At 35.6% G+C, this 22,009-nt stretch overlaps 3 protein-coding genes across 3 annotated transcripts; 2 read left to right on the forward strand and 1 right to left on the reverse strand.

The window, feature by feature from the left end:
* Positions 1–15,276: 15,276 nt before the first annotated feature.
* On the forward strand, positions 15,277–15,963 carry LOC139864680 (uncharacterized). The gene has a single exon (XM_071853252.1). The coding sequence runs from the start codon at positions 15,277–15,279 to the stop codon at positions 15,961–15,963; it is 687 nt and encodes a 228-aa protein (XP_071709353.1).
* A 15-nt stretch (positions 15,964–15,978) lies between these two features.
* On the forward strand, positions 15,979–17,460 carry LOC139864681 (uncharacterized). The gene has a single exon (XM_071853253.1). The coding sequence runs from the start codon at positions 15,979–15,981 to the stop codon at positions 17,458–17,460; it is 1,482 nt and encodes a 493-aa protein (XP_071709354.1).
* Positions 17,461–18,153: 693 nt separating this feature from the next.
* Positions 18,154–18,909, reverse strand: LOC139864682 (uncharacterized). The gene has a single exon (XM_071853254.1). The coding sequence runs from the start codon at positions 18,907–18,909 to the stop codon at positions 18,154–18,156; it is 756 nt and encodes a 251-aa protein (XP_071709355.1).
* Positions 18,910–22,009: the final 3,100 nt, after the last annotated feature.

Genomic DNA, 22,009 nt, shown 5'->3' on the forward strand with positions numbered 1-22,009 from the left:
TAATCGTCATGAAGGACGAAGATAGTTTATGTAGAACGATTCGTAGAACGATTCGTAGAACGATGATTATGCTTGAGGTATAGATTGCGAGGTTGAGACGTGTGATGATGTTGTTGTTGTTGGTACTGGTTATGCTGCTGGTGCTGCTGATGGTGGTACTATTTCTGTCGGTGTTACAAGTGTTCTTGGTGCTGAGGTTGATGATGATGTTGGTGTAGTAAGTATAGCTTGTAAATCACGCACCATTCTTGTCAGGGTTTCTATCCTACCCTCTATCATTTCTATCCACCCACTCATCTGATTTGATAGATCTTGATTATCAATTCGAAGTTCCCTAACTTCTTCTAATATTCTCCTTCGATTGGTATTCGAAAGTAGAGGTTGAATATTTTCTGAGATTGCAGTAACGCGACCTTCGAGGTGGAAAACTTTAGCAAGAAGGGTGAATACAGTGATGCGCATAGGTTCACCGGTGAGTACATCATTTTCTCCGATGTTAGGAGGTAAGTTTGGTTCGCGGTAGGGCTCGCCTTCTTCATTTCTCCATCGAGTGAGTAAGTCTCGGACCCACCCCCATCTCCTCCAGAAAGAAAAATAACTAAATGGTTGGGGCACTTCTAGTTCATTGACTTCGGAGTCTGCTTCAATATATATCTCGAAATCGCTTCCGGAACTAATGGAATCCAAGCTAGGTGTAGGATCTATCTCTCACGATCAGTTAAAGGGTTTTGATATGAAATGATTTTCGAATATCGAATGATATTCTAATTATATATAGAATATCTCTACATACTTCCAAAGATCCCGTGAATTATGGAGAAAATTAAGGAAATGTGTCAGATAAAGTCTACAGTGACAGATACGCTAAGATATGGATTAGTAGATATGCTAAGATATGAATTTTGTCTATACACTATTTATGCAATCATTACAGTAAGATGTGTCTAGACTAAGAATGATAAACAGGTAATATCTTAAGGATGATAAACTGATGATTTCCGACAAAAACGATAAGCAAAATTTTTGACATGCAGACACGGTCGAAGTCCAGACTCACTAATGCATCCTAACGACTTATCAGCTAGACACACTAATGCAGACCCGGTTCGCTAAGACCACCGCTTTGATACCAACTGAAAGGACCCGTCCTAATCCATCCGGACGAATACATTACATTTGGTTACATCACGAGGTACTTGACCTCTATATGATACATTTTACAAACATTGCATTCGTTTTTAAAAGACAAACTTTCATTTCATCAAAAGTTGACGGCATGCATACCATACCCTAACATATCCAACTATAATTGACTTAGTAATAATCTTGATGAACTCAACTACTCGAATGCAACGTCTTTTGAAATATGTCATGAATGACTCCAAGTAATATCTCTAAAATGAGCAAATGCACAGCGGAAGATTTCTTTCATACCTGAGAATAAACATGCTTTAAAGTGTCAACCAAAAGGTTGGTGAATTCATTAGTTTAACATAAATAATCATTTTCATCGTTTTAATAGACCACAAGATTTGCATTTCTCATAAATATACGTCCCATGCATAGAGACAAAAATAATCATTCATATGGATTGAACACCTGGTAACCGACATTCACAATATGCACTTAAGAATATCCCCATCATTCCGGGATCCTCCTTCGGACATGATATAAATTTCGAAGTACTAAAGCATCCGGTACTTTGGATGGGGCTTGTTGGGCCCGATAGATCTATCTTTAGAGTTCGCGTCAATTAGGGTGTCTGTTCCCTAATTCTTATATTACCAGACTTAATAAAAAAGGGCATATTCGATTTCGATAATTCAACCATATAACGTAATTTCGATTACTTGTGTCTATTTCGTAAAACAGTTATAAAAGTTGCGCATGTATTCTCAGCCCAAAAATATAAAGGGTAAAAAGGTAAATGAAACTCACCATACTGTATTTCGTAGTAAAAATACATATAACGTCATTGAACAAGTGCAAGGTTGGCCTCGGATTCACGAACCTAAATTAATTATATATATTTATGTGTTGGTCAATATTTGTCTAACAAATTAGGTCAAGTCATAGTGTACCACAATCCTAATGCTCGAGACTAATATGCAAAAGTCAACAAAAGTAAATTTGACTCAAAATAATTTTCAAAAATCTATACATGATTAATATATAGTTTAAATATCGTCGTTTTATATTTTTAAATATTTTTAAAAGATTTATTAGAGTAAATAATATAATTTATTTAATAATAAATAAAATTTTATATTAAAATTTATATAATAAATTATACTTGTATATATATAGGTAATAAAATTTATAAAGTTTATTTTAGTATAATAAAGATAATACGATAGGTATTATCAACGTAATTATATTACACGTAGTAAAATATCTTTGTATTACATATTTATTTGATAAAATAACATTGATAATAATAATAAGTAAAAGTCGTATTATTTTGTAATAATAATTATTATTATTTTTATTAATAACAATCAATATTTATATTTACTAAAAATGATAATTCTAATTATGATATCTTTAATATTTACGATACTTTTTAATATTCACTTTAAAATAACCATTTTTATTTAAAATGATAGTAATAATGATATTTTATAATAACAATGACATTTCTATTAAAATGATAATTTTGATAAAGTGATAGTTTTAATACTAACGATACTTTTAATAATACTAGTAATGATAAAAATAACAAGAACGATAATTTTATCTAAATCATTATCTTACAATATTTAAATTTCATCATGATACTCAAACTCATTATTTCCTAATTAATTTGTTAATAGTTTTTAAATTCGACTTTTATATCGCGTTCATTTTAATGATAATAATAGTAATTATAATAATTAAATGTTACTGTTACTAATTTTAATTATAATAATACTAATAATAATTATTATTATGATAATGATAATACTAATAATCTATTTTAATGATAATAATGATAATAATACTAATTATAACTTTTAACGATAATAATGATAGTAATAATAAAAATAATAATTTTTAAGGATAATACTTTTTATAGATAATAATGATAATAATAATAATAATAATAATAATAATAATAATAATAATAATAATAATAATAATAATAATAATAATAATAATAATAATAATAAAAATAAAAATTAGAACGACGATAATGATCACGATAATAATAATCATTTTTTCACAACTTCAAATGACTATAATTTCTAATCCGTTCATTGGAACGATCCGACATCTAAAGGAAAAGTTCTTAATTTTTTTCTAGCTTTCCAACGACATGCATATCTTATACCTTATCTCAGCTGCAGGTGTAACTAATTCAATATTTAACATAACCTATCTAAGGGCAATATCAAAAGTACAGGCATACATAATCCTATTTTCTCGAGCACTAGTCAGGGATACACTATAAATAAATAAAAATTAATTTACGAGTACTCACGTATCAATATTGAGGTTCAATATTGCAGGAAAGGTACGTAAATGCAACAGAGATGATAAACACTGGATTGACCTCACGAGCATACCCCCGAACATTACCCATAACCTCCATAGCTATAACCCATAATTTCCTTAGCCCTATCCTACTTGAAAACCAGTTTTTGAAATAACCCGCTCATGACCTCGTCGTAATATTTTTATGTATAATAATAATATTACGAATATTAATATAGTAATATTAATAATAATAATAATAATAATAATCTTTATTAACAATAATAATAATAAAATAAATAAATATATACGGAGCATATTAGTAATATAGAGAGATAAAGAAATTTTTAAGTGTGTGCACAAATGAAAACGTCGACCATTTATAGATCTTTAGCCACCAACCCACCTCACTATCGTCCCACAAATGTGGTTGTTGACACTTTATTTTTCAATTACACAACATGATAACGTAAACTTTATATATTATTTAATAAATATTATATTTAATCTTTAGAATTAATTAAATATTATATTATATTTACGCTCATGGTAAAAATATAATTTTTACAAAAATGACACGGTCGTGGTCTCACGACTCATGTACCACTTTCGGTTTTTCGAGCACACTTTCGTACGTTTAGAAAACTAGCCTTTTACGTTTAATGACTCGTACCATTATAAAAATGTAGTTTTAGTTATTGAAAAATTACTTTATGACAAATGTATCTTATATAATTGAGTGTTGTGGTTATTTGCTTCTATAAATCAGTGGCTCGTTGTTTGTCCAAATATATTATTTTAAGTCAGGATATTTTATGACTAAGTTAAAATATATATATATTTTCATTTTAAAATATAATCTTGTACATATCATAAGTAATGGAAAAAATATTTATGTAATGATATAATATTTAATTTTTCAAAACTTAATTACATTTCAAAGTTCGTTTTACATTTTGTTTAGAAAATAATATAACACGTATTGTTTATACTTTAAAACTTAATCTAACGTAATCCATTTATACGTCTATGTTTATCAAACGTCCTAAATGATATATCTAACTATCAATTGAACCAAGTGTTTACTTAATTTGAAACTATATATATATATATATATATATATATATATATATATATATATATATATATATATATATATATATATATATATATATATATATCTTCAATATTCGTAAACACGTTTTAAATTGCAAGTTAATCATACATCTAACAACTAACATTCCAACATACGTTGTTTAAACATATACATTAATAATCTAGTTCTATTATGTTGAAAGAGTTTTTACTTAAGAAAGTAAAATAACATATAAATCATAACAGGTTTCAAGTTATAAACTTACAGTTTATTCATGAGTTGTAAGGTTAGGTCAAATGGATAAATGTTGTATGAAATCATTTTCACATGATAACTGATTTTATCTTGCCGACGAACATTAACTTAATTATTTACTTTTCATGATAAGATATCATTAAAGCCTAGTAGTTAACCTATCAATAGTCACGAGAAAATTATTGTAAGGCATGTATTGAAAATCAAACAGGAGTCTCCACTAAACCGACTAGCTCTCGCTATTTGACACTTTATCCTCACTTTATCATTTATTCCGAGTATCATTAAAAAGAAACGATTTCTTAAATCAACGTGGGCCTCTAACAGAGACTCATAATCATAATTCAATGTATCTGATAATTCAATCATATGATATTATCTTTTTAATTCCATCAAAAACTATATTGAACAAATATCGAAACAAACACGTTTATGTAAAGTATTATGCATATAATACTTTGTTTGGGTTTTCACTTAATAAGTATATATTATACACACATATCTATATACACATAAATGTTCGTGAATCGTCAGGCATGGTCAAAGGATAATTGATTACATGAATATAGATTTCAAAACTTTCGAGACTCAACATTATAGATTTTGCTTATCGTGTCGGAAACATATAAAGATTAAAGTTTAAATTTGATCGGAAATTTCTGGGTCATCACATAGCGTACCTTTACCAAGGACAACGCTAAAAGCGACCAAGTCTCAACCTAAAGTCAACAATCCGAACGTTGAAGATCGAACCACATGAATCCTTACGGATTACACTTACCACCAAACATCCCTTGTAGTGTGTAACACGACCAATACGCAACTACCGTAACGTCATAACAATGACTAAAACCGATAGCGCCCGAAACGACTATGGCAACGTTAAACCCAAGGTGTGCAAAATCGACTATCGTCACACCTGTAGCAACATGTGAGCGAAACACGGCTATCACATCACTGATCCCATAACATGGTCCTCACGACCCCACCATTGGCGTATAAAACAATCGATAGATCACACCACACGGTCCTTACGACCCCACCATCGGTGTATAAAACAACCGATAGATCACACAACACAACATGGCCGAAACAACCCGAGCCTAAACACATATGGAGGATGGTCGAAACAACCCGAACCTTAGTGAATTCACACAACCCGAAATTCACCAACCCAATCCATATATCCCACAACGAAATGACCGCACAACCCGAGTCATCGTGAATACGCGCAAACCGATATTCACTACCTCCGCCACATAGTATAACTGAGGATGGCCGTACAACCCGAGCCTTAGTGAATCCGAACTACCCGACATTCACTACCTCAAACTATGAGTCCAACCAACAGGGACAATCGTACTACCCGAAATATTGTGAATACGAACAACCCGATATTCACATCCCACAACACAACTCATGAATGGTACTCCCATTCCGATAACGTTATACCATACCGATATAACACTGAACCCATGATGAAGTCAGCGGACCCCGAAGGTCATGCTCCACCAATCAACAATACCATGATATAGTCAGCGGACCCCGAAGGTCATACACCACCAATCAACAATACCATGATGAAGTCATCGGACCCCGAAGGTCATGCTCCACCAATCAACAATACCATGATGAAGTCAGCAGACCCCGAAGGTCATGCTTCACCAATCAACGCCCTTTTGGCCTCGAACAACGAGTAGCGTAACATTGCGCTCTGCTACGCCATAGTGAATCCTAACGGATACCACTAACCATTCACACAATCGAGCAAGAACCACCTATATCAAACATAGCTACGAAATAATAATTCTCTAAAAGAGAATCCACCACGCACATCCCCTAACTGAGGGATTTCACCTTGCTCGCCAAACACGTCCTTTATCTCTCAACGAGATTTACCGCATTACCACCTCGGTGATAATTTAAATCCAAGCCAATAGTACAATTTAACTGAAATTGTACTCCACCACAAATCGACCAAAACTAGGTCCCAACACAAGTTTCAGATCTACCATAAGCATTATCCGAATTCTCACCCTAAGGTCTCCTCGTGCGGGAGTGTAACTCCCCCACTTGGAACTACGTTCCATATCCACAACTCGTACTATGCTACCAGAGGTAGACTTTACCAACAATTGGGTTCACACGGTCCATCACCATATCTTGCTCTAACCTTGAGAACACGAAGGATTTCAATCAATCCTTAAACACTTCGAACGAAAAGTGTACCATGATTACACAAACCATACCCCCGCAATCATCCAATTGCTTTAGTTTGTCAAATTCCACCTAGTCACTCATGTACTTAAGGGTTTCTCTTCGGTACCCTAAGTACAATGTAACCGCAACACAATCGGAGTCGAACACCACACTAGTAGGTATGAAAGAGGCACCTAATGTCGCGTCATGTAGACTCCATTACCCACATACATCGAGATCCAAAACACTCGATCTTAAGGGTTCCAATCCATCCGACGAACCTCATGGTTCATCAACTTCAACACGAAAGCGAACACGCGCTTAGCAACCGAACACCAAAACTCATTCCCAGTAGAAACATTTCCAAATACTAAGGAATGCTCGGTTGCACCAAGTCTTACGCCCTTCGCCCGACAATCAAATGTGACCATAGGGTACTTCCATTAGGAACGTCACCCATAACAACAATATGCACAACACAAGGCATTTAACAACTCAAACTCATCGGCACAAAATAAATAATCAAAGGACGTATCTATTAAAACGAAACGTACCTTAACATCTCCTTGCGGCATTCGCCGCCGCCAACTCGGGACAATACGGCTTGCGATGTCCCTCTTTATGACAATAGTAGCACATTCCGTCATTACTTCTCAGCATTGTGCATTCCCATAACTTGTGGCCCCTAACACCACAATTGAAACATCTAGGCGCGTGAGAACTCGTCGAACCTTTCTCCACGTTACCCATACTCGCACTCGCGCCCTTAGTTTTCTTACTTGGAGCACCATAAGAAACAACCCTTCTCTCACTTGAAGGTTCACCAACCTTCGATCGCGAATAAGACTCGAAACCTCTAGCCAAGGCGAATAACTCCGCAAACGATTTCGCTTGATCCCGGCTAATCTTATTCTTCAAGTCATCATTCAAGGTCTGATAGAAATCCCCCATCAACAAACGATCATTCCCCAAATACTCCGGGCAAAAACGAGCCTTCGCCATAAAGGTCGTCTTGAGAGTATTCAAATACATAGATCCTTGTCGTAAATTTCGCAACTCATTACGCAACTCCCACAAATCGGCTGAAGTCCGAAACTCCTCGAAGAATTCCTCCTTAAATTCATCCCACGATAAGGTCATAAACGTTTCGCCACCGACAAGATCAATCTTACCATCCAACCAATCCCTTGCCCTACCCCACAACAAACTAGTAGCGAGTCTTGTCCTCTTCTCGGGAGGGCATTCAATAGTATGAAAACACCCTTCGACATCCAAAATCCAAGTTGTGCTTATCAAAGGATCCGGTTTCCCGTCATACATTGGGGGTTTAGTCCTCATGAAGCTCTTAAGACAACACTCCATTCCACTACTACCTTGAAGTTCGGAATACTTCCTATCCATTTCTTCTCGAAACGCACTCATTTGCTTCGAAACGACGGCCGCAACTCTAGCGTTAAACTCCACGTCGTTCGTCTCGATCCCGTTTCCCGTCGCCATTCTAAGGAATGCAAAAGCGATTAGATCATGAACGTATAAAGTTATACACACAACACCGCCCCATCTTGCTAAACACTCGTTGTACATCACTTGTTAGACACACCCGTAATAAGGTTTGCAAGTCCTTATTACGCACACACGCCGTATCGACTCGTTAGTACAACGACCGCCTCACTCGATGATATAAACAATCACAAACAAAATCCTACGCGATATAAGCACACGCAAGAATTATCATCACAACACAATAACATATTAATAATATCCGCATTACTAATATAAACGTTAGTCCACCTATAAACAAGGCACTAACTATAAGCACACACAAAAGTCTAAGTCTAGGCACCTATCTCAAGTCACCTAAATCCCTTAGACCATGCTCTGATACCACTTGTAACAACCCAAACCGATATACAAATGATCACGCGGAAATATCAAATAAAAAAAAAAAATTCTTTGTGAAGCATAGTGGTGCGGCGCGCCATTTGACCTGGAGCGGCGCTCCATTTCGGTCTGTCCAAAATCCTACTTAACGAAAACATTGACCACTTTCCGACGTATTTAGACAAAACGCTTTTCACAACATATTCATATATGAAAAACTAACACGTTCCATTAATAAAATAAGTTTTACGAGGCGGGGCCCACATCGACCCAAATTACCCTTTAAGTACAAAATACAAGTTTCGACCCCACAATTTTAAACACAAAATAAGAGCCGAGCATGGCGATTGGGGATACGCTACCCAATCCTAATTCAATCCAAAAGCAAGATCCTCTAAAGCGAACTACGCAAGTCCACTAGTCCCCATGCTTACCCGATCAATCGTCTCCATGCAATCTATAAAAAAGTAAACAACGAGAGGGTAAGCTAACGCTTAGTGAATGTAAAGATACTATACACATACATATGCATAAAATGGCTACGCATCACCAAGAATCAAAATAGCACATACCGTCTCCGCATGGTAAACAAACTATAAAGAGCACATTACACAAAGTAGCTACACGCTATGTAATCGCCAAGCTAACATCACACAATTAGCTACAACACAACAATAAGTATATACGCGTATATAATAAATATAATTAAACAATAACGATAAGGTTAACCCCTTAACCCAAACCACATGAAGGTCGGTCGAACTACCCGAGCCTTAGTGAACTCGCACTACCCGAGGTTCACTTCCTTCACCACTTCTACAACTGAGGTTGGCCGAACTACCCGAGCCTTAGTGAATTCGCACAACCCGAAATTCACCACCTCATCACCAAGATGACCGAAACAACCCGAGCCATCATGAATCCGCACTAACCGAGATTCATTTCCTCAACAACAAATGCTAGTAACCCATCGCCAAAAGGGTTATCCAAAACGCTAGCCAATTCACAATACCAAGGGTAAAAACCCACAACGCATAAGCGTATCACATGGACCTGAAGCACAAGGTCCATTCTCCCACACGAACATAGAGTAAACCAGAACAAGGATCACCCTACACACACGCACCCATCTTACACATACACATGTGCATAATAAATTTACACTCACCTTAAACGCCTCGATGAATGCAACCGAATAATATGCAACACGCCAATGGAACGTACCTATTCCATTAATAACAATTTCAACAACACAATTAGGGTGGATTTACAAATCAACCCAAATTGACAACTAGTGCAATTTTGACCCAAATGCACTTCCAAGTACAAACCGCGCCTAAAATTAACCAATAATCACTAACACAAGTGAGAATGGTTCTAATACGCCAATTAAACCCAATCATAGGTGTTAAACACCTATCTTGCCCAAAATGACACTTAAACCCTAATTTTGACCCAAAAGGAGTCAACATCGCGCCATTAGCAAGTTTTGACACCAAAACATATTTAACTCGGTTTTATACTTCAACTTAATCCATTTTAAGTTTATAAACCTTATTACCTCGACAATTGAGTCATAATCATCAACAAACCCTAATTTTGACTCTAGTCAAAGTTAGTCAACCACAAGAACCCTAATGGTCTCCAAAACATCAATAATCACTCATACTAGTGATTATACACCATTTACAAGTCTTAAACATGGTTAAATCATTAACCAACCCAAAACCCGCCAAATATCAAAATAGCAAGTTTCCATAAACCCTCTTCATCAACTAAATGGGTTTTACAACAAATCAAACTCAAACCCTAACTTGAATATCAAATCTAAGAGATGAAATTCGGAGTTTGAACTTACCAATACCGCCAAAATGATGCCGTTGACGAGATGAACAACTTTAATACTTGAGGTTTGACCCGAAACACTCTTCTTCTTCTCCAATTGGAGCGCTCTCTCTCTCTCTCTAAATCTCTCCTCTCTCTCTAGGGTTTGAAGATGAGAGTGTTGATGAGTGAAAAGAGGTGAAATATGATCCACAATGATCAATAGATCAGTTTTGATGACCTCAAACCGACCCCAAGTGAAAAGACCAAAGTACCCCTCATTTAAACCTTTTAAAAATGCTTAAAATTGCATCAGACGCGATCGGAGCGCCGCTCCATAAGGTGGAGCTCCGCTCCAACCTTCAGGTCAGTTTTCAGTAACTAGTTTTGGCAATAACTTTTTGACCGTAGCTCCGTTTTCAATGAATCAAATATCGTTAGAAACGTAATAAGATTTTATTTCCAATGGTAAGGCTTTGAAACATCAACACAAACTTTATTTAGGGTTGAAAAGATACGTACACACCTTGTCACTTCAGACAACGTCCAGTTTCCTTCGACGTTCGAGCAAGCAACACGTACACTTCATACACGCATCGTACACCATAAATACATTATGTACAATAAATATTTGGGTCTTACATATGATCTCTGGAAATAAGCCTTTTAAATATGCAAGAGGGTCAGCTTCAAATGCTCTTTAATGTTTGCCTTTTATAGTGGGATTCAAAAAGTAGCCGTTGACACACGGTTGCCATCACGGTTAACCGTGGTTCGACCGTGCGTGCTCCAGTCTAAATTTAGTATCCGTTGTATAGCCATTTGACTCAAATTTGAACACCACAGTTTGGCACCTTTACTCCTTCTAGCACCTGCAAAAGAAACCAAACATCCTATACAAGTACTATATGCATTAAGTGTGTGAAATTTAGTCTTATTGCATGAAAGTAACTTAACATTCCAAAAGTGGCAAACCCAACATTCTTGGAGAAGTGTCTTGATTGATATTTCGGGAAATCTCAGTTTGATCAAGACTTAGTTAGTCACATTAATGCTTTTGGTTCAATTCTAAAGACTAGTCACTATGTCATTAACTTCCTATTTTCAATTAATCACAAGTCATGTTCCATTTGGGTTTAGGTAGAGATTAATTGAGTGATGTCTATATAAGATAATCATGAAGTATGTAGAGACATTAAAGTTAAGTCATTCTTGAATAAGCAATCACACTTACTTACTTAGACTAGACCAAATAGACAATTGACTATAATTTCATTGTGAACCATTTTACACTTAATCTATTAGAGTAGGTTAGTTACTTGAATCGTAACTAGTGAGCACATAGCAAACATATTAATCAAGTTGACAAGTTTATGAGTATTAAGCATATTGTCAAGTAACAAGTAATACTCACATAGTAAGAGATAGTTATTCTAGGATCAATCATATAGATACTTGCACAACTTATAATTCAAGCTTTTAACAAGTTCAATTGCAATATAACATATTGCTTGATTAATGTGTAAGCAAACATTAATGTCCAACACATGCACAAGGAAAGAACAATCTCTAGTTGGGACTTGGTAACCATCCTAAATGTATCTAAGTGTATTTTAGGATTGCAAGTCATTACTAGTTAACCTTGAGAGCATTGTTCCTCATTTAGCCTTAATTAATCACTAAGTCATTTCTAATAGCAATTATTGTTCTAGTGATATTGGCTTAAGTGTGTTGGTACTTGATGATCATACTAAGGATGTCTAGATAAGATTTAAGATCACAAGTTATTATTTAACACTTATGTGTTAAGCCTAATCTTGGTTAATTTGTCATTAAGATGTAATTAGGCGTAATTAATCACAATTAGTGTTTTTATGACCAAAACTCAATTGAGTATGGAGAGGGCATCTATTCTAAGCATGTTGAGAAAGGTTTCATGAATTATAGATGTCGGGAACTAGTCAAACTTTATTTGGTCAAAATCGGTAACAGAGAAAACTGCGGTCGCACTGCGGTTGACCATGGTGGAAACCGTGCAACTTGTTTTCATAAAACTGCGTTGCAATTCAGTTTGAGATTTCACGGTTGGCTATGCGGTCGATCGTACCTCGACCGTGGTTTAGCTGAACTTTTAATTTCATTCTTTAACCTATGTTTGACTTGGTCGTTTGCAAGATAAAGTATGGATTAGTGACCTTGCGTGTTTTATGTTAAGATGTCAGTCATCACTTATGCATATGTATGTGTCATCATCAAAACATATTCTTTGGTTAATTATCATACTTAAGTTTGTCGTTTAGTTTATTAACCAACATTCAACCAACAAAAACGACTAATCAAACTTACATCATACATAATATCAGGTTGAGATGTTGACTAATACATGAGACTTTCAACAATTTGTTTGTAATTAGTCTCATCTACCACCAGACCACTTTCATCCTTGCCAATTTTCTGTCCAGCTGCAATTGGATTACTCACCCCATTGCTCTCATGCGTATCAGTATGCTCTCATGCGTATCAGTACGTTCCAAAATCTCCCTTGCATACTTCTTTTGGCAAATGAAAATACCATCATCTCTTTGCAACACCTCAATTCCAAAAAAGAAAAGAAAAATCTCATATCTCCTAAGTCAGTCATATTGTATTCTCGTTTCATAGCACTTTCAAAATCAGCTATCATCGAATCATTATTGCTAATGATTAACAAATCATCTACGTACACACTAACGACAATAATATTACCTCCATATTCTTTGATGAACAAAGTATGTTCACTTAGACTTGACTTGAACCCTTCCTTCATGAAATATGATTCGATTCTACTAAACTAAGCTCACGGAGCTTGTTTCAAACCGTAATTCAATTTGTATACTTTATCTTCACTGCCTTCCTTCATGTATCCCTTCGGTTGTTCTACAAAAACATCTTCTTTCAATCCTCTGTATAGGAAGGCAGATTTCACATGCAATTGATTTACTCTACATCCATTTAAAGCAGCATATGCAATGATCATGCGAACAAGATCTAACCTACAACTAGTGCAAAAACCTTGGTATAATCAACACCTTGCTGTTGCGAGTAACCATTAACCACCAATCAGACCTTGTACTTATTGATATTTCCCGAGTCATCCAACTTAGTTTTGAATATCCATTTCACTCCGATACATTTAGCACCACTAGGTAGATCATCAAGCATCCATGTTTGATTCTTTTCAATCGAACGTATTTCTTGATCCATTGCGGACCGCCATTTCTTTCTCTTGGCTGGTTCTTCATAACTTACAGGATCTGAGGAAACCATAAACATCAAACTTGACTCATCTTCTTCATCAAACAGGCCTTCTCGAAACACAGTCTTTTGACTAGACTAAAGCTCTCCTTTCCCTTTGATTTACACCCTCCCTCGCTCGTAAATTATCTAAGATGTGACTTTCTTCATTTTCATCATTCTAACTACTGTTTTGTGGTTGAACCTGACCTTGATTTACTTCTTCCTACTCAGTATCCTTGTCATCTTGATTACCCCGTTATAATTCATGGATCAGGTGATTTCATAACTAGAGTTTCAATCCCACGATTTATCTTCTTCGAACAACAGGTCCCTGCTAGTGATAATTTACTTAGTTATAGGCATAGGCGAACTATTGGGGAGGCTTGGGAGGGTGCATGTCCCCCCAAACTTTTGACTAATTACTATAAATTTAATATTATATGGGTTTAAATCATATAAATTGTACAAGTTTGCCCTTCCAGAAAATTAAAAGTAGCCCTTCCAAGTTCCAAATATTTAAGGAAAAAAAAACAATCACTCAAATAAAAAAACCCAACTTGCGTATCTCACAAGCCGCTCTTCATCGTCATCGATTTCCGATCAATTTCCTTCCGTAAGTTCTTTTTTTTTTCTTTTTCAAAACTCTTCTTTTATTGTTTGTTATAATAAGATTTGTTAACTATTTTACTTTTAATCTTAATCTTGATTGTCTGATTGATGATTCTTAGTTGTATTACAGTATATTAGATTATTTACTCGTATAGATTATCAATGACTAGTTACTCAATAGTCATCTACTGATGTATATTCTTTAGGTAATTACTAATTAGATTTATACAATAATTAATTTCAATATTTTTGTTAAACAATTAGGCTATGATTCACAGTAGGTATATATAGAACTTAAACTTTAGGTGAAGAGAGTTATTTTTATTGTATGTAGTTAAATTATATTATAAAAGTTCTTACTTTTATTTACACTTTTTGGTTTTGCTGTAAACAGGAGTGTCAAGTGTTATTGGCTTTTTGTAATGCAACAAAAAATTCTTTCGTTTTACAAGAGGAAACCTGACATAACAAACAACACAAATGAAGATAGTAAACGTGCTAAAGCTTCAACAAGTGATATCTAACAAAATCGAAACGAACCAGAGGTCCAAGTTACTGAAACACACGAGCCGGATGGTGAGACAACGGATCTTAATTCTTTAGAAAGAGATCCTGGAAAGAGAAAACGTATGTGGGAGTATTCAAAAAATGAGAGGGAAAAAATTAGAAGAGATTATTTAAAAATGAGCCCATATCAAATTCATTTGCAAGAATACCCTAGCAAAGGTTCAAAGAAACAAGCTCGTAGGTTTCAATATTCATGGTTTAAATTTTTTTCTAATTGGTTAGAGTATTCACCTACAAAAGATGCTGTGTATTGCTTTCTATGTTACTTATTCGAAGACAAACAGAATGTGCATAATGGAGGAGATGCGTTTACAGTCAAAGGATTTAATAGTTGGAAAAAGGTAAATGATGGAAAAAGATGTGCGTTCCATAAGCATATTCGTAGTTCACACCATAAAGATGCTATTGTTTATAGTGAGAATCTACTAAACCAAGCAGCACACATTGACAGTATCATAGAGAAACGAAGCAAAGAGAAAGTTTTACATAATCGTTTACGGTTAAAAGCTACAGTTGACATAGTTCGTTGGTTGACTTTTCAGGCATGTGCTTTTCGAGGACACGATGAAACTAGAAACTCAAAGAATAGAGGTAATTTTCTTGAATTGTTAAAACTTTTAGCGTCATATAATGATGAACTTGCCAATGTTGTGTTGGAGAACGCCCCATATAACTCACAGTGTATAGCAGCGTCGATCCAAAAAGAACTCTTAGGAATCATTGCAAATAAGGTTCGAAAACATATTCGCAGTGAAGTGGGTGATTCGTACTTTTGTGTCATGGTTGATGAATCACGAGATTAGTCCAAAAAGGAGAAAATGGCTATAGTTCTAAGGTTTGTTGATAATGATGGTGTGATTAGAGAACGATTTTTGGATCTTGTACATGTTAGCGATACTACATCAGTAACCCTTAAGACATGTTTATGGAAACAACTTTTGCTTTACGAGTTTGATACTAGTAAAATTCGTGGCCAAAGTTATGATGGTGCGAGTAACATGAGAGGGGAGTGGAATGGGTTACAAGCGCTTATTCGTAAAGAATGTCCTTTTGCATACTATGTTCATTGTTTTGCACATAGATTGCAACTTGCCTTAGTTGCTGCTTCACGAGAAGTTATACCGGTTCATCAATTTTTCTCAAATTTGACTTTCATTACTAATGTCATTTGTGCTTCTAGTAAGCGCCACGATGAGTTACAAAAAGCTAAGTCAATTGAGATTAAACATTTATTGGAATTAGGTGAAATCGAAACAAGTAAGGGAGGTCATCAAGTTGGGACTTTAAAACGAGCTGGTGATACACGTTGGGGTTCTCATTTTCATTCTGTTTGTAACTTGCTTAACATGTTTAATGCCACCCGTGAAGTTCTTAAGAGTATTATTGAAGATGGATTGTACTCATCTCAACGTGCTGAAGCTGATACGGCTTACAGGTATCTCATATCATTTGAGTTTGTATTTATTTTGCACTTAGTAAAGGAAATAATGGGAAGGACTGATATTCTGTCTCAAGCTCTTCAAAAGAAAACTCAAGATATTGTTAATGCCATCCGTCTTGTGTCAACAACAAAGAGAAGCCTTAATGAATTCAGAAATGATGGTTGGGATTCGCTATTTGAAAAGGTAACGTTGTTCTCAGAGAAACACCATATAGATATACCCGATATGAAAGCTCTTTATAAGTCTACCCGATATCGTCCTCGTCGACAAGATAATCTGGTTACTGTTGAACATTATTATCGTGTAGATTTATTTATTTGCACTGTGGACAAGCAATTGCAGGAGCTCGACAGTAGGTTCAATGAGCAAGCCATGGAATTGTTAACTCTTGGCTCTTTATTACTGCCTACAAAAGATATGGAATTGTTTGACATTGATAAGATTTGTCTTCTAGTTGAGAAATATTATCCAACAGATTTCACAGAACAAGAGATTAATATGTTGAGATATCACTTGGAGCTTTTTAGAATTGAATTGATTGAAAACCCAAAGTTTAAAGATGTTTCTACTATCGCTCAACTATGCACGAGTCTTGCAGAAACTAACAAGTGTGAGCCGTATTATTTAATTGACCGATTGATCAGACTCATTTTGACACTTCCTGTTTCAACTGCTACGATTGAGAGGGGATTTTCAGCGAGGAAAATATTTAAAAATCGACTTCGCAACAAGATGTCTGATGATTTTCTGGCATCTAACTTGGTGGTTTACATAGAAAAAGATATTGCTCAAAGATTTGATTCAGCGTCTGTCATAAGTGACTTTAAAGACCTAAAAGATCGTCGCGCCGAGTTGTAGTTTTTTTTTTGTTGCTTTAACGTCTACGTACTTTTTGTCTTACTTAATGGTACATGTATGAACACTATCTCTCTCTCTCTCTCTCTATATATATATATATATATATATATATATATATATATGTGTGTGTGTGTGTGTGTGTGTGTGTGTGTGTGCGCGCACGCGCGCGCGCATGTGTGTATGTGTGTGTGTATTTTTATGCGATTTCGCCCTCTCGGTACTATAGTTTAAGATCCGCCACTGGTTATAGGATTATACATCCTCTATATATATATCCCTTAGATTCTTCACAAGCCTAGTAAAGCACACTTGATACACTTATCTTCAAGCTTTGTTTTTCTACATCGAAGACATAGATTATTTAATTTAATTATACGTAGTAACTTGTTAATGACTATCTTATTAACCTCCGTATCACTAACTTATTAGCAACTCTATTTTAGCTATTTTTAATCATAACCTACGATTAAATTAATATCGGAGCTTTTTTTACGATCTACACGGTCAAATTCGTCAAGGGACCGGAACTTTTTTTTTTTTTTTTTTTTTTTTTTTTTTCAAAATCCGAATTACAAGGAACAAACTTACAATATTACTCCTATTTTATTACTCCGTATTTATTTACTCCGTATTATTTATTTATTATTAAAAATATACAAAATACAAATACAAAACACTATCATTTTCACAAATTCACGTCTTCTTCTTCATCAACCTCATAAACGCTTTCTCCAACTGTTCAACTCTTCCATTTAACGAATCAATCGTACGTGTCTGCATGTCATTCGCTTCCGTCATCTTCTTCATCAGTTCCATCGTGTTCTCATTATCATCCATCAGTTTCTTCACAACTTCTCTGTTCTCAATTTCCCCAATCAAACCTTCTTCTTTTTCTTTTTCCTTCACATCACTAACATCATTCTCATCCACTTCCTTCACAATATCAGCTTTAACATCATCTATTGAAGAATCTTTAACATGCTTTGGTGAATGTAGGGTTTGTTGGCCAATTGAATCCACCTTTTCCTGTAACGCAATTACTTTATTCGTAACCGATTTTCTCAAAACCCTAACGCCGAAATCAACGCCGTGAACTGAATCCAATTTAAACAGTAACGACATTAACATTTCGTTCACTCTCAATCTCTCCTTTGGATCCTTACGTATTAAATTGAAAAATTCGACATCGTTGTTGATTTTTCGTTCTATTTCAATAACCTCATTTCTGATTGAAATGATCTTCTGCACGCTTTTTCTCACCCGAAAACCTCTGAATGTTTTTTGGATCTTGAGCGCCCACGACGTCGTTTTGGTCGGATGAGATGAAGTGAAACGGTTAGGTAACGACTTTTTGCGACTGCTTTTTCGGTTGTTTTTGGTGGACCGGTACGGTTCGGGCAGACCGTGACGGTTGTGTGTAACGTATCTTCTAGATAACGGACCGTTCATTATGTGATTGACTCGTATATTTTGGTTCTTAAAATTTGAAAGGATTTTGTTGAATTTGTTTTGTAGATTTTGTCTTGTTATACTGATAGAGATAGAGTATAGATAAATAAGGATAAAGATAAAGATGGTAATAAACAATAAATAAACAACCGAAATGGAAAAGTATGTTCTAGAGCTATTCTTTTGGCGGCGTTTAGTCAAGATGAATGTGGAAACTTAAGTTATTTAAAATAGGAAAATTGGTAACTGGTGTTTAGGACTTTCGTTAATATCCATAACTAATTTGTACACGACGTTTATATATATATATTTTTTTTTTAAACAGCTGAATAAAATTAAAAAACTAGCAAGATGCTAGAAAGAATTACAAAGAAGTCAAGGGATGTTGAAGCCAAACATTCCAGTTAATATTAGCTAACTTAACTCTAGAACATAACCAATCAAAGATAGAGCTAACAATGAAATCAAAGATGTGGCTCCTCTTGAACGATCCCGAGTTAAAGATGACGTCGTTTCTATACTTCCAAATCGGCCAAAGGATAGCGATGCAAATGCATTGTAGAACGAGCAAAGACTTCGGATTCGGGGAAGCAGAAGCTAGCCAATCTCTAAGCTCTAAACCATCAGACCATCGAGGTAACGCAATACCACCCAAGAAGCAATTGAGGACCAAACCTGGATAGAATTCGGGCAGGAAAAGAAGATATGAGCAGCATCTTCAAGCGCATAACCACAGTCCGAACATGAGTAACTCGAACAATTCACATTACGAACCTGTAAATTCTTCTTATCTGGGAGTCGGTTGAGTAAAAGACGCCAATAGAAAATAAAAACTTTAGAGGGAATAATCTTGTTCCAAAAAGTATGACGAGAAACGTCCATCGAGCTGTCAAGAACTTCTCTAACGGATTTAACAGAGAAAGCGTGATCAGAGGTAAGAGACCAATACCACACATCATCCTTATCCGAACATGAAACCTGCGACAATAAGTTGGTGAGCGAAATGAGCTGTTCGGACTCAGCACCCCCTCTAATTGGACGACGCCAATGCCAATGCCAAGAGAGATTACGCCATCTATCGGAAACCGTACAAAGCTTGTTCGCATCTAAACAGAATAGTCTCGGGAATAACTCACGAAGGATGAAACCTTGACACCATCTATCATTCCAAAATTTAGTAAGTTGACCGTTACCAATTCTTATAGTCATGATAGAATGATGTAAAAGCTGCGAATCATGCAAAGAAATAAGGCACTTATTAATTTTACCCCAACAGCTAGCATAAGTGCGAGTGATAGTAGGAAGAATGCCATCCGATTGAACACCATGAATAGCTTGAATGATTTTCACCCAAACTTGATCTTTATTGTGCACATACCTCCATCTCCATTTATACATAAGGGCTTTATTAAGGGAATCCAAACTAACCACGCCAAGACCTCCTTTATCCTTAGGATTCAAAACATCTCCCCATTTAACCCAATGGATCTTTCTATCTCCCAAGTTACCGCCCCAAAAGAAATTAGCCCGAATAGATTCGAGACGATTTATAACACTTTTGGGAGCTTTGAAAATCGAGAAGAAATAGCTACCAAGAGCGCCAAGAACGGACTTCACCAAAGTAAGCCTACCACCAAAAGAAAAAAGATTAGCCTTCCATGAAGAAAGTCTTTTTTCAACCTTTTTGATGATATGACGCCAATTCACAATTCGACTCATATTAGCCCCAACTGGAAGACCAAGATATTTAAACGGGAGAGAGCCATGAGAACAACCAATAAGAGAAGCAACTCGCACAACTTCATTTTGAGGAATGCCAATCCCAACAAGATTCGACTTGAGAATATTAATACGTAAGCCAGAGACCGTGTAAAAGCAAGCAAGCAAGATAATTAGGTTGCTAATGTTGGAATCCTTCCATTCCCCCTACAAAAAGAGCATCGTCAACAAAGAAACAATGAGAAAGACGACAACCTTTAATCCACATTATCCATCTGTTGCCAAACCCCAAGAAAGCAAGCATAGAATAGATGTAATCCCAACTGATAGAGTCAAAGGCTTTTTCAAAGTCCACTTTTAGAATCATGGCCTTCTTCTTACGATGCTTACACCATTCAATAACTTCGTTAATGATTAGGGGGCTATCAAGAATTTGATGACCATTTAGAAACCCTGATTGCTCTGGACAAATAATAGAGTCAATGACCCTCGATAAACGATTAGCCAAAAGCTTCGCTAGGATTTTGTATTGAATCCCAAGTAGACTAATGGGACGGTAATCCTTCACAAACAGCGGACAGTCCACCTTTGGAATCATGGTAGAAAAAGAAGAATTACAACCTTTTGGGATAAAACCCGAAGCATGGAAATTACTGATGAAATCATATATGTCCGAGTCCAGAAGAGACCAAAAATGTTTAATGAAACGGAAAGAAAACCCATCCGGACCAGGAGCTTTATCGTCACCACAATCCCAGACAGCATTTTTAATTTCCAAAAAATCAAAAGGATGCTCAATAGCAGCAGCCATATCCGGATTTAATTTCAATAAATGATGGCTAGGACAAGAGATTTTAACACATTCCATGCGACTAAATTTGTCCTTGAAAGAAGCCTGGAAGGCGCCTTTAACAACATCGGAATCGACTTCCCAAACACCATTAACCATAACACCTGGGACAACAAGTTTTTTCCGTTTCCGCTTTAAAGAAGAATGGAAAAAGACCGTATTCTCATCTCCAAAATGGATCCAATGTTTTTTGTTCTTTTGGGCTGAATCCATAACATCAAGTTTGGAGTTTTTTGCTAATTTATGGATGGCTTCAATGCGACGAGGAGCCAACAGAGAAGGATCCCCACCATTGTCCAAATCATTATCAATAGAATCAACCAACTGCATAGGAGTAGCATTTTCATCTTTTAACAGACTCCTTTTGGACGAGTGCCATGCTTCAATCTAAGTTTCAGGAATTTCAACTTGTCTTTGAAATAGATAAAAGGATTCAAGTCACAACAGAGATGTGTTGCATCAAATTCGTCGCAGACGTCGGTAACAACTTTATCAAACCCATCGATGAGAAACCAAGAATTAAATAGCTTA

The sequence above is a fragment of the Rutidosis leptorrhynchoides genome, chromosome 8, assembly GCF_046630445.1.
Source record: "Rutidosis leptorrhynchoides isolate AG116_Rl617_1_P2 chromosome 8, CSIRO_AGI_Rlap_v1, whole genome shotgun sequence".
In the NCBI taxonomy this organism is placed as follows: Eukaryota; Viridiplantae; Streptophyta; class Magnoliopsida; order Asterales; family Asteraceae; genus Rutidosis; species Rutidosis leptorrhynchoides.

Coding starts and splice junctions, on each gene's coding strand:
- LOC139864681 (XM_071853253.1), top strand. CDS start 15,979: ATGGCTATAGTTCTAAGGTTTGTTGATAATGATGGTGTGATTAGAGAA.
- LOC139864682 (XM_071853254.1), bottom strand. CDS start 18,909: ATGAACGGTCCGTTATCTAGAAGATACGTTACACACAACCGTCACGGT.
- LOC139864680 (XM_071853252.1), top strand. CDS start 15,277: ATGAGCCCATATCAAATTCATTTGCAAGAATACCCTAGCAAAGGTTCA.